This window comes from Gekko japonicus, unplaced genomic scaffold (assembly GCF_001447785.1).
Source record: "Gekko japonicus isolate JY-2015 unplaced genomic scaffold, Gekko_japonicus_V1.1 scaffold220, whole genome shotgun sequence".
Taxonomy (NCBI): Eukaryota; Metazoa; Chordata; class Lepidosauria; order Squamata; family Gekkonidae; genus Gekko; species Gekko japonicus.
In genome coordinates, this window is record NW_015165836.1 from 969,538 (window position 1) to 983,808 (window position 14,271).

General features: G+C 49.8%; 1 protein-coding gene across 1 annotated transcript in view; it reads right to left on the reverse strand.

Annotated features, from left to right (window-relative positions):
- Positions 1 to 11,304: 11,304 nt before the first annotated feature.
- Positions 11,305 to 14,271, reverse strand: part of MORN1 (MORN repeat containing 1) — a 54,536-nt gene continuing 51,569 nt past the window's right edge. The window contains exon 10 of the mRNA XM_015410926.1: positions 11,305 to 11,458. Coding sequence (XP_015266412.1) covers positions 11,305 to 11,458 — 154 coding nt within the window. The remainder of the gene's footprint in view (positions 11,459 to 14,271) is intronic.

The following is a 14,271-nucleotide window of genomic DNA, read 5'->3' on the forward strand; positions in this document are numbered from 1 at the left end:
AGTCAAGACCTCCTTAAATTGGAAAGGGGAAGAAAGGAGAGTGCGCGAACAAAGGAAAAGCTTAAAAATTGAAGAGAGATGCTGGAAGAGGAAATGGGAGCAGACAATGATTGGCAGCAGAGCAAGCTGGTGTGGTGTTCTGAACAATTTAACTTTTCTCCTTGCTTTATACTTTGAACTGGCTCATATAACACTTCATCTGCAATGCCTTCTTCCAGGGGTCATTACGTAAAAAAAGAGGTCATTAGCATAACTTATTAGCATAACCTATTTGCATATGCCACACCCCCTGACATCATCAGAAGTGTGTCAGAAGGCAACACCCACCGCTCAGGCTCCACTGGACTGTTTTGGATCGCTAGCTATTGGGGGGGGGGGAACGTGCAGATCTGCCCTCACAGAGGAGGGAGAGCTTGTACCTGAAGGCGGGCGGGGGGGGGGGCTCTGCAACTTACCTGGCTGCTTCTTGCTCCTTGTGGCCTGACTGAGGGCTGTTGGGAGCAGGGGGTGGGGCTTGTTACATGTGCCCGCCCCCTGGACTCCTTACTGCCGGAGCTCCGCTCCTGTGCGCTCCTGCAGGAAATGACCCCTGCCTTCTTCTCCATTTACCACCCCTGCTGTGGCAACTCCATTCCCATTTCCGGTGGCAGAAAGAGGGGCCGGCCTTCAGTTTCTGATATTCTTTTACTGTAACTCCGTGATGTAACTTTGATCTCATTAGACGCCTTCAGCATACTAATGGAAGGGGCAGGTTAGAAATGTAATCCACTGTAAAAATGGTAGGGGCTGCGGTGGCTCAGAGGTTAAGACACTGAGCTGCACACTTGGAGGTCTGTAGTTCGGCAGTCTGAGACCCTAGTGCCACGGGATGGAGTGAGCTCCCGCCCCAGCTCCTGCCAACCTAGCAGTTCGAAAGCAAGATATTGCAAGTAGAAAAATGGGTACTGCTGCGGTGGGAAGGTAACAGTGTTCCGTGCGCCTTGGTGTTTAGTCATGCCGGCCACATGACCACGAAAACATCTTCGGGCAGCGCTGGCTCTTCAACTTGGAAAAGGAGATCAGCACTGCCCCCTAGAGTCGGATTCGACTGGCTTTCGAGCAAGGGAAACCTCTACCTTTACCTTTATAAATGGTAGGTAGGCCAGGTCTCCCTGGCCACCGGTAGGCGGTGAGAGGTAGGCTTGCCTGACCCCGGTAGGGAAACTCCTGGTGATTTGGGGGTGGAGCCTGGGGAGGACAGGGACCTCAGTGGGGTACAATGCCATAGAGTCCACCCTCCAAAGCAGCCATTTTCTCCAGGGGAACTGATCTCTGTGGTCTGAGGATGAGCTGTAATCAAAGGGGCTCCCCAGGACCTACCTGGAGTCTGGCATCCCTAATTGCAGAAAGCGTGCAGAAAGCCCAAGTTTCAATCCCTGGAGTGAAAGGATCTCAGGTTGGAAAGGTCCCACCCGATGTTCCCTCTAAGTTGTGGAGTCTTGTGAGCAAAAATTCTACTTTGTGAGCTCCTGGCATTAAAGCTGTGAGCGAGCGAGGTGGCTGCTGCATAGATTAGTTTGCTCTGGAGCCCCATCCTTCCTGAGCTAAGACAAAAATGTGCGAGCCGCAGGCTAAAAAACTGTGAGCCGGAGGCTACAAAACTGTGAGCTATCTCACACTAACTCAGCTTAGAGGGAACACTGGTCCCACCTGGAGTCTGGCATCCCTGATGGCAGAATGCATGCAAAAGGCCCAAGTTTCAACCCCTGGCATTAAAGGATCTCTGGCATGGAAAGACCTTTCTCAGCCCGAGACCCCCTGGAAGGCCACTGTTAGTCCAACTAAACTACCCTGAGCTCAATGGACCCGGGTCTGACTCTGTCTAAGGCAGCCCCATACGCTCACCTTGCTTCCCGTTGCCGGAAGGCGGAAGAGTGAAAAGCTAGGTTAACCATCAGACCAGCCCTCTGCGGCATTTCTACGTACTAAGTCCTGTTGACTTCGGATTTCTCAGAAACGCTGCTTTCCAAACCACCCGACAATCGACCCCGAAGCTGGCCTGTGTATGAAAAAAGAAAAAAACTCCGATTCTTTTTTTTTTTTTTGGAGTCCCACTTCCCACTAAACTCTCATTTCCCAGTCTCGTAAATTCCATGCAATTTAAGGCATGTAACAAAATAGCCGTCTTCGGCCCAGAAGAATGAGAAGTATTTTTGCTGATGCGGCAGAAGAGAGCGAGGATGGAAACCAAACTTTTAAGCGAAGATGGATTTAAGGGGAACTTGGGGCGGCCAGCGGAATCACGTTGCTATTGTCGGTGCCTGGAAACAGGCTCGGATGCTGAGCTTTGTTTGATAGAAACACAAAGACCACAAGGGGAATTATTCTTCCCCGGGACGCGGGTATCATTCCACGGGTGCTACGCAAAGGCTCAAACAAAAAACAGAGCGGCATTGTTGCCCGGAGTCCGTTTGTTAATGGGGCGGTGCCGTTCTTAAACAATAATTTATTCTCTTTTCAGAACTGAAGGGAACAGAAATGACGGCAGACTTAAAATTTAAAAGTGGTTATAAAAAGGAGGAAAAGGAGGAACGGTTTGTTTAAAGTTGAGTCATGTTCCCTCGTCTGCCCTTTCTCTCTTGTTGCCCTCTATGCCTTCCGCCACCTCCTAAATACTAAAAAAGTAAAGGTAAAGGTCTCCCTTGCTCGAAAGCCAGTCGAATCCGACTCTAGATGGTGATGCTCATCTCCGTTTCCAAGCTGAAGAGCCAGCGCTGTCCGAAGACTTCTCCGTGGTCACGTGGCTGGCATAACTAGATGCCAAGGCGCACGGAACGCTGTTACCTTGCCACCAAAGTGGTACCTATTCATCTACTTGCAATTTCTTGCTTTCGAACTGCTAGGTTGGCAGGAGCTGGGGCCAGAGACAGGAGCTTATATGCGGCACTCGGGTCTCGAACTGCCAAGCTACGGAGCTTCCAGTCTGCAGCTTTAGCGCCTCTGAGCCACCACAGCCCAAATACTACTCTTCCCCCAATTATTACTTTATCCACCTGCCTCCCTTCCTTTGCCCAACATTTTAGACTGCAAGCTCTTTGGGGCAGTGACCTGCTTTCCTGTACCATGCCTGCTGATGGGGATGCATCTCTAATTATTTATTTTGATTTATTTTAAACATTTATCCACGGCCTTTCTACCTTATGAAACTCAAGGCGGCTTACGACGTGCAAAGAAGCAAAATGCATAAAAACTGCAATTTACAACCACAAAGACTGACGACAGCCGTTCATACTGCCAACGGCACCGTGCCTGGCATTCTATGCACAATCTATGCCCTGCAAAGACTCCCAAGAACATTCTTTTCACAAGTAAGCCACTAGTCCTCATTGTGGAGAAACGCTGGGAGGCGAGCTGACGTTTCACTGTACACAGGAGAACCCTGTTTGTTGCAGGGCAGTTCTGCAGACATAACTGCTTTGCACGTACAGACCCCCCCCTTGCTCCATTAAAATGCATGGAGGTGATTTGAATATTCACAAGCTCCACGTGCATATCCAAGCACACATTTATGTATTCAACTTCTACCCCTGCCTTGTGACCTGGGAGGGTCAAGGCAGATTACATAAAATAATAGAATACGATTAAATTGGGGGGTGGGGGTATGCTTCTATCCTCTCTGAGAACACGGTACATGCCTGGCTGGTTCTCTCTCTCTCTCTCTGCTTCTTTCTGAGAATGTCCGACTTCACAGGGTTGTTGTGAGAGTAGCCACGGAGGAGGCCGTGAGCCACACACACTGCCGTGAACTCCTTGGGCTGGGTTAAAATTGCGCAGATCGATATGAGAACGGCGCAGGACAAAAACGTGCCCGGCCCTAAGGAACCTGCAACCTGAACGGCTGCTAATCCCGCTTTGGGATTTGTTCCCGGCCTGAAAACACAGAGGAGAGGCACGTCCATTTCGGAAAGGAAGAGCCTCCGTGCCGTTTCTCAGAACCCTTTCAGAATCCCATTTGGCTGACAGCTCATCAATAGTGCATCGGGAGGGTGGGACGGCTGGGGCTAGATGCGTTTCCATTACTGCGCTATTACCGCCATGCCCAAAGAGCATGGCGCACCGAAGCCTTCAGGACCTCGTGATTTACCCATCAGAAGGAGTTTTTCCCGGGGTGTTCCGAGACTGTGCCAAGGCTTCGCTGGCAAGAAATAAAGAGCTGGGCCACAAATCAAATGGACGACGGGATGGCGACCTGGGTGGGGTGGGCAACTTTTTTCCTACATAGGCATCATTTTTAAACCTTGACCTGGATAGGGCAGGCTAGTCTGACCTCATCAGATCTCGGAAGCGAAGCAGGATTGGTCCTGGCTCTGTATTTGGATGGAAGAAGGAGAGTTGGTTCTTATACTCACCTTTTCTCTTTCTTCAGGAGTCTCAGAGCGGCTTACAAGCACATTCCCTTCCTCTTCCCACAACGGGCGCCTTGTGAGGGGAGTGGGGCTGAGAGAGTTCTGAGAGAAATGTGACTGGCCCAAGGCCACCCAAGCAGGCTTCATGTGGAGGAAGAAGAAGAAACGTTGGATTTTATACCCCACTTTTCTCTACCCGAAGGAGTCTCAAAGGGCTTACAAGCACATTCCCTTCCTCTTCCCACAACAGGCACCGTTTGAGGTAGGTGGGGCTGAGAGAGTTCTGAGAGAAATGTGACTGGCCCAAGGCCACCCAGCAGGCTTCATGTGGAGGAAGGAGAAGAAACGTTGGATTTTATACCCCAATTTTCTCTACCCGAAGGAGTCTCAAAGGGCTTACAATCACATTCCCTTCCTCTTCCCACAACAGGCGCCTTGTGAAGTGAGTGGGCTGAGAGAGTTCTGGGAGAAATGTGACTGGCCCAAGGCCACCCAGCTGGCTTCATGTGGAGGAAGGAGAAGAAACGTTGGATTTTATACCCCACTTTTCTCTACCCGAAGGAGTCTCAAAGGGCTTACAATCACATTCCCTTCCTCTTCCCACAACAGGCGCCTTGTGAAGTGAGTGGGGCTGAGAGAGTTCTGAGAGAAATGTGACTGGCCCAAGGCCACCCAGCAGGCTTCATGTGGAAGAGTGGGGAATCAAACCTGGTTCTCCACGCTGGTGGTGGAAGACCAACAAGGAATACCAGAGCTGCTATGCAGAGACAGGCAAAGGAAAACTACCTCGGAATGTCGCTTGCCTTGAAAACCCCACCAGGGGTTCCCGTAAGTCGGCTGTGACTTGATGGCAAAAAACCAAACTTGAAAGGACATGTCCTTGAGGGAGCTTGCCAGCTAACAGAGGAAGAAACTGAAGCCCCAAAAAGACATGAATGGCAGGCTACAGTCCCACTCGGCCGTCTGCGGCATCTTGCAGAAAGATGTGAAGGCTCAGAGCCAGCGTCTGCCAGCTGCGCTGATAATATAGCTGTCCGGAAACTCCGCCTGAGACAAATTGGCCCTCCATACTGGGGATGCTGCCGCCGATTGGCTGGTGATTGCTGGCAACGCTGGTGGGATGAGGTGGGGAGGGGAGGATACGGTTTCTACGGCGCGGGGAGGAGAGCACCAGCCAAGATTAAAGTTAAGCAAAAGACGCCTGCCCACAAATTTAATGAACAGCAAAATATGCACAATGAGAGCCAGGTTGGTGTAGTGGTTAGGAGCGCGGACTCTAATCTGGGAGAACCGGGTTTGATTCCCCACTCCTCCACATGCAGCCAGCTGGGTGACCTTGGGTCAGTCACAAGTTCTCTCAGAGCTGTTCTCTCAAGAGCAGTTCTCAAGAGAGCTCTCTCAGCCCCACCTACCTCACAGGGTGTCTGTTGTGGGGAGGGGAATGGAAAGGAGGCTGTAAGCCGCTCTCACACTCCGAGTGAAGGGCAGGGTATAAATTCAATCTTCTCCTCCTCCTTCTTCCATGAAAGGAAGGGGCGGATGCTCAGTGGCAAAAATATGTGGCTTGCATGGAGAAGAGCTCACATTCAAGCCCTTACATCTCCAACTGCAATCAATGCTCCCACTAAGCTATGCAGTCTTGTGAGCAAAAATTCTACTTTGTGAGCTACTGGCATTAAAGTTGTGACCAAGCAATATGGCTACAGCATAAATCAGTTTGCTCCAGAGCCATCCTTCCTGAGCCGAGACGAAAATTTGTGAGCCAGAGGCTTAAAAACTGAGGGTCAGTGGTATGAGGCAGTTTCATGTGTTCAAGACAGTTGCTTTGTGGTCGCTGCAGTCTGTGAAGCTCTTTAGTGTTTCTATTCATAGAATCACAGAATCATAGAGTTGGAAGGGACCTCCAGGGTTATCTAGTCCAACCCCCTGCACCATGCAGGAAATACACAAATACCTCCCCCTCCACACCTGCAGTGACCGCTGTTCCACGCCCAGAAGATGACAAAAACCCTCCAGGATCCCTGGCCAAACTGGCCTGGAGAAAAATTGCTTCCTGACCCCAAAGTGGCCATCACTTTAAGAGCTCTTTTACCATTTTCCCATCTGGCCAAGGCAGGTGGCCCAGGATTACCCTTGTGTGGGTAACCGGATTGGATGGGAGACCACCCAGGTAAGTCCAGAGGCACTCTGCAGACCCTGGGAGGTGTCTCTTGCCTTGAAAACCCCTTGAGGGAGTTGCCATTAGTCTGTTGCGGCTTGACAGCACTTTACAGACACAAGTCTGGCCAAGGGGGGTTCATTTTCCCCTTTAAGAGAAGTGGCAGCTTGATAGCTCAGGCTAGCCCCATCCTGCCAGAACTTGGAAGCTAAGCAGGGTTGGCCATGGTTAGTACTTGGATGGGAGACCTCCGAGGAAGTCCAGGGGTTGCTATGCCGGAGAAGGCAATGGCAAACCATCTCTGCTCACCTCTTGCCTTGAGGACCCCATGGCTCTGGAGTCACCATGAAAGTCACCCTGGTGGCCAACTTGACCGCAGGCAATTAAGAAGGAAGTATGTGGGAGAGTGGCTCCGACCCGAATAGCCCAGGCTAGCTGGATCTCATCAGATCTCGGGAGCTAAGGAGAGTTGGCCCTCGTCAGTATTTGGAAGGGAGACCACCAAGGAATACCAGGGTTGTGACACTGAGGCGGGCAATGGCAAGCCACCACTGGACGTCTCTTGCCTTGAAAACCCCACCAGGGGTCGCCATAAGTCACCTGTGAATTTATGGCAAAGGGGGGGGGCTGCCAAGGATGTATTCAGAGAGCTAAGTGTGTTTGAGGATGAAGAAGAAGAGATTGGATTTATACCCTGCCCTTCACTCGGGAGTCTCAGAGTGGCTTACAAACTCCTTTCCCTTCTCCTCTTTCATTAAGCTCTGGCATCTCCACTGAAGAAGAAGACGAAGAAGAGGAAGAGGAAGAAGAAGAGGAAGAAGAAGAGGAGGAGGAGGAGATTGGATTTATACCCTGCCCTTCACTCGGAGTCTCAGAGCGGCTTACAAACTCCTTTCCCTTCCCCTCCCCACAACAGACACCCTGTGAGGTAGGTGGGGCTGAGAGAGCTCTCTCTCGAGAACTGCCCTTGAGAGAACAGCTCTGAAAGAACTTGTGACTGACCCAAGGTCACACCAGCAGCTGCGACTGGAGGAGTGGGGAATCAAACCCGGTTCTCCCAGATTAGAGTCCGCACATTTAACCACTATGCCAAACAGCGTTAATAATGGGATCGGTGCTAAAATCATTTTATAATATTTCTTGGGGTCACTAGAAACCCCAGATATGATCATGCACAGTACTTTCAATTTGAAGCCAAGCCTATTGCAGGCCAGAATGACTCCCTTTTCCCTTTTGATAAACCTCAAACTTAAAAAATATAGGCAGTGGGGAGGGAAGAGAGGGACTTCAGGGCACCCGAGTTCATTGGGGAGAAAGCATAACAGGAGTTTGGTGTCTGTAGAAAGCTTTAGATGGGTAAACCAATTTTTTCCATGACTTCTGGCGGCCAAAATATCCCCAGTGTTAAAGGGTTAAAGAAGAGAAGAAGAGATTGGATTTATACCCCACCCTTCACTACACGAAGGAGTCTCAGAGCGGCTTACACTTCCTTTCCCTCCCCCTCCCCGCAACAGACACCCTGGGAGGTAGCTGAGGCTGAGAGAGCTCTCTCGAGGACTGCCCTTGAGAGAACAGCTCTGAAAGAACTTATGACTGACCCAAGGTCACACCAGCAGACACGTGTGGAGGAGTGGGGGATCAAACCCTCCAATATTGGAGTCCGCGCTCCTAACCACTACACCAAACCTGAATTCCCTTTTAAGATCCTTCCAAACCTAGACGACAATCCCACTGCCCCCCAGCCCACGTGGCATTTACGTATACCAGAACAGAGCGACCGGTTCGCCTCCATTTCTCCCTGCTCCAGTATTTTCCCTACCAGGGAAAACAAGATCGCCACCCGCGCTCTGGAATATTACTGACAAAATCCCCAGGAGGGGAGGATCAGACCCAGAGAGGCGTATTTATTTAAGATGCTGAATCCTCAGGTAATTTAATAGCGGGGTCAGGTGCTACATAAGGGCTCCTCTAACAAATATTTATTTTGGTTAGAGAGTTAAAAAGCAAAACCCGACCAATGCTGAACAGGACGGGGGGACCCGGTCAAAGCCTATCACACACGCCGCAGCTATCAAAATAAATTCTCCGGCCTCCGAAGATCTATTTTAACTACTGCCCGGATTGTCCCCCCCCCCCGCCCTGTTATCAAGCTGAGTGTTATTAAGATGCAAATCGTGTATTTACAATGTATCAAGTTATACGGGGAGGATTTTGTCTTATGGGTCACAATAAACTAAAGTGATTAAACTCTGATTCAACTCCCCAGCTCTCGGCACCGAGGCTCCGGTGAATCATTCCAGGAATAGCCAGCCTGTAAAATAACACCGGCGTATTTATAAAGGAACTGTTAGCTCATCTGTTACTCTGTGTCCTCTAGGAAACCAAAACAACAATATAGGTTGTGAATGTATATATGTATAAAGCGAGTAGGCAGCTTTGACTCACTGGGGTTTAGAATGAAGCCCGGAGACACAACTCGGAATAAGGGGATTGAGCTAGGAAGAAACCGGGGGGGGGGGGGGGAGCGCTTATGGTGCCGTGTATGAAAATAGCAGAGATCTCTTCCTTGGACTAAGACGTTTGCTTGCTGCTGCCGGAAAGTGCCGTCGAGTCGCAGCCGACTTGCGGCGACCGCTCCGTGGGGTCTTCAAGGCAAGAGAGGAGCAGAGGTGGCTTGCCGTTGCCTGTCTCTGAGCAGAGACCCTGGACTTCCCTGGTGGTCTCCCATCCAAGTACTGAACAGGGCTGACCCTGCTGAGCTTCTGAGATGGGAGGAGATTTGGGCTAGCCTGGGCCACCCAGGTCAGGGCAGAGGTTTTGCTAGCTTTACGAAAATGATCTGGGCTTCCCTCAAAAAACAATCACTCACTCAATCAATCAATCTATCACTCTCTCTCTCTATCATCTATCCATCTATCATAGCTCTATCATAGCTCTATCATCTCTCTCTTCTATCTATCTATCTATCTATCTATCTATCTATCTATCTATCTATCTATCTATCTATCTATCTATCTATCTACTCTCTCTCATCTATACATCCATCTATCATCTATCATCTATCCATCCATCCATCCATGCATCCATGCATCCATCTCTCTCTCATCTATATATCCATCTATCATAGATCTATCATCTCTCTCACTTTCTATTATCTATCTATCTATCTATCTATCTATCTATCTATCTATCTACTCTCTCTCATCTATACATCCATCTATCATCTATCCATCCATCCATCCATCCATGCATCCATGCATCCATCTCTCTCTCATCTATATATCCATCTATCATAGATCTATCATCTCTCTCACTTTCTATTATCTATCTATCTATCTATCTATCTATCTATCTATCTATCTATCTACTCTCTCTCACTCTCTCATCTATATATCCATCTATCATCTATCCATCACCTACCCATCCATCATCCATCCATCTCTCTCTCATGTATATATCCATCTATCATCTCTCTCTCTTTCTCTCGCTCTCTATTATCTATCTATCATCTATCTATCATATATCCATCACCCATCCATCCATCCATCCATCCATCATCCTGTCTGTCTATCTATCATCTGTCTGTCTGTCTATCTGTCTGTCTATCTATCTATCTTATTGGATTTCTAGTTCACTCGGGGTGGATTACAACAGTAATTATAAACAATATTTATACAATAGTTTGAACAGTTAAAAACATAATACAATTAATAAAAGCTACAGCAAACAAGATGGCGATCAAACACAATTTATAGATCTCTGAGAACTACCTGTATGGGTGCTTGAAGTAGACCAAATCCTGAGCAAACGGGCCACAACAAGTAGTTAATTTTTAGTTATTTTTTTTAACATCTGCACCGTGAAGAGGAGGAGGAGGAGGAGCAGGAGACTGGATTTATATCCCGCCCTTCACTTGGAGTCTCAGAGCGGCTTACAATCTCCTTCCCTTCCTCTCCCCACAACAGACACCTTGTATGGTAGGTGAGGCTGAGAGAGCTCTGAGAGAACTGCTCTTGAGAGAACACCTCTCAGAGAAATGTGGCTTGGCCAAGGTCACCCAGCAGCTGCATGTGGAGGAGTGGGGAATCAGACTCGGTTCTCCCAGATTAGACTCTGCGCTCTTCACCACTACACCAAACTGGCAAATCTCCAGTAGTCAATCAGAGACTCTGCTGGGCAAAAGCCATACCTGGCTCTACCCACTTCTTAGAAACTCTTGGTGGGCACCAGAAAAGGTTTGGTGGGCCCCATGGTGACCGTAGGTACCACAATGGGGGGCCTTGACATAGGAGGCCACATCTCTCACCATGCGAGTATCTCTACCTGCTTACCTGTAGAACTGACACTGCACAGTAGGATGGAGGTATCCAGAGCAGGGAAGAAGGCAGAGCGGGCTGGATCCTACCAGCTCTTCTGCTGGCTCAAGAGGGCAAACTGGACCTCTCACACCTGACTTCCCTACTCAGTGCAGCCCCATCCCACGTGGCTCCCCCCCCCCGCAATCCTCAGCGTGGGCTTCGTGCGGGGCCAAACACTCCATCTCCTCTTGAGTTAGAGAGGAAAAGCGGATTAAGAACCCAGCCCAGTAAATTTATAAAGGAGGCCAAGTTTGAGAAAGTTTGGGAAAGACTGCCCTCAACGTTCGCTCACTGCTGTCTTCCTACACACCGGATGACAAGCACAGCAAGCCGAGGGGCCTTCCTGGACCCTTCGCATATGCAAAGAAGGACAGATGATCTTGGACGTCTCCTCTCTGCTGCTTCAGCCCCCAAATCTCTGTTTTGGTTTTTCTCCTCCCTGGTACAAGTCAAACCTGCGGCCTTCGATTTTCACACTGTGGCTTCCACCAGCCAAACGTTTCCCATACAACAGGATGCATTTGTCAACATCGCGCTGTGAATCAGCACGACACGTACTGTGCAAATTCCATATTAACGAAAAAGAAAGACAGCGTGTGTCCACAATACAGATGAGTCTACGAAACCGGCAGTTAAGAGGAGAGAGCCAAAGCCCCTGACGGAAACATACAAAGACACAAAACTGGGAGTAGTCTGCAGGACGAGATGGACAAAAAACCTCTGTAGATTATTTAATTCCTTATTTTGCTTTAGGCATCTAAGGAGGCCCTCGGGCAAAGCTTTGGTGCGAGACCGAGCTATGCATGCTTCCTCCCTTAAATACAAATTGGTGGTTTTTACTACCAGTTTGGTGTAGTGGTTAGGGAGAACCGGGTTGTATTCCCCACTCTGCCACATGCAGCTGCTGGTGTGACCTTGGGTCAGTCACCAGATTTGGTCGTAGAGTCCTGCAACACGCTCTGTAGGTATCTGACAATGTTCCCTCCCTTGGGGCTAGCTTTTTAAAGTCCCAATAGTACGGACTGTCCCACTTAAGGTGAAGCTTCCTTTCTCGGTGGTTCAGGAGCGGGACAGTCCGGCCCACCCTGTTGGATAGTTGTCTGTGGCGTGCAGGGAAGGTTGCAGGACGTCGACCGGGGGAGTACCTTCTCGGTCATCCGTGTTCAGTGCACTGAGTGGGAAATTGTGTAAGTTTCTGTCTGTGAAATGGTTTTCGGTTGACAGTTCTAATTGAGTATTAAAAGCTGCTGTTTAAGTCTTCACGTGGAGTCTTTCTTTGTGGGAGAAGTGGTCTTCCTGTTCCTTCCCAGAGGAGGCGACGGCTCGTGTATGACCTGGGGAAGCTGTAGAAGATAAGCCCCGCCTCACAGGGATCAAAGGTCGGAGCCGACCCTGTAGGAAGGGGCGGAGCTTATCCCAATAGTACGGACTGTCCCGCTTTCCGAACCACTGGAGAATGGCTAGGTCAGAACCACATAAGAACATCAGAAGAGTCCCGGTGGATCAGACCAGTGAGGGTCCATCTTGTCCAGCCTCCTGTCCCACACAGTGCCCAACCAGTTCCTCTGGAGGGCCAGCAACAGGGCAGAGAGGCTGAGGCCTTCAAAAGAACATCAGAAGAGCTCTGCTGGATCAGACCGGTGGTCCATCTAGTCCAGCATCCTGTCTCACACAGTGGCCAACCAGTTCCTCTGGAGGGCCAACAACAGGGCAGAGGTTGAGGCCTTTATTAGAACATCAGAAGAGTCCTGGTGGATCAAACCAGTGATACATCTAGCCCAGCATCCTGTCTCACACAGTGGCCAACCAGTTCCTCTGGAGGGCCAACAACAGGGCAGAGACACTGAGAACTTCTGAGCAGAAGAAGAAGAGGAGGAGGAGGAGGAGGAGGAGGAGGAGGATGGATTTATACCCTGCCATTCACTTGGAATATCAGAGTGGCTTACAAACTCCTTTCCCTTCCCCTCCCCACAACAGACACCCTGTGAGGTCAGTGGGGCTGAGAGAGCTCTTTCGAGGACTGTCCTTGAGAGAACAGCTCTGACAGAACTATGGCTTGCCCAAGGTCATCCAGCAGCTGCAAGAGGAGGAGTGGGGAATCAAACCCGGTTCTCCCAGATTAGAGTCCGTGCACTTAACCACTACACCAAACAGCAGAAGAGCCCCACTGGATCAGACCCGTGGTCCGTCTAGCCCAGCATCCTGTCTCACACAGTGGCCAACCAGTTCCTCTGGAGGGCCAACAACAGGGCATAAGGGACTGAGGCCTTCCCATGATGTTGCCTCATGGCACTGCTATTCAGCGGTTTACTGCCTTTGAATGCAGAGGTTCCCTTTTGTCACCATGGCTAGAAGGCAAAACCTTAGACTTCAGAAGTCCTTCCAGGTCAGGAGAAGCCAATGGCGAGCCTTAGTGGGCGGAGTCAGGCCAGAGACTACGAGCAGTCCGCCATCTTGGGAGCATTCCACACAGGGCAAAGGCCCACAGGCAAGCGGCATTTTGCTTCTAGCCACAGTAGTTCCCGATAGGATATACGTATACATGTGGGAGTGTGATATACTCACTCTAAGTGTTTCTTTGCCTAATTCATTTTTAACAGTATGTTTTGACTGTTCAGAGGAGGAAAACCCACCCAAAGAGGCTATGTAACAACTGGAGGCCATTCTGTCTAAAGTAAAAGAGAGGGGGGGGGAACACCCTTCTTTTTTAATTAAATCTATTTCTTCCCACTAAATGGAACGTCAATGACAAATCTCATGCACCCTGCAAGAATGCTTTTTTTAAAGCCACCCATTTGCATGACAAAAGCCGCCTCGGAATTACTTAACCCCCCCCCCCCCCCCACTCTTTTTTTTTTCGATCAGGAGGTGTTGTTACTGAAGGATAGCAAGATACCCTTTTGTTTCTCGGTTAACTATAAAAGCCCGAGAGCTCGAGCTAAATCTGCTAACTTTACTTACCATCCTGGTTGCTAAGGGTGTCTCTTGCGCTTTCCGGCGGGCTCGATTCGGATTCTGGCTCAACGTCTCCTCTGGGGACCGGCTCGCCTTTGAGGACCAGCGGTTCAAGCAGGGCTAATAGAGATGTGCAGGGAGGCGAGACAGCAGCTTGGGGCTCCGGGCTTTCAGACGTGGCCGCCATCAAAGGGTAGCTAATATATTCAAATCCACTGTGGAAGGAAACAGGATTGGCACCGCATTCTGCACTGCTAGGTTTTAAAAGATCTCAGAATAACTTAGACCCCCAAACATGCTGCTGGGCATACAAAGAGGCGCTTTTCTGAGTCAGGCCACGGGTCCATCTAGACGTGTGACGTCCCCAGCAGCTAAGACGAAACGTGGAGCCCCACGGCTACCCACAGAGCACGTG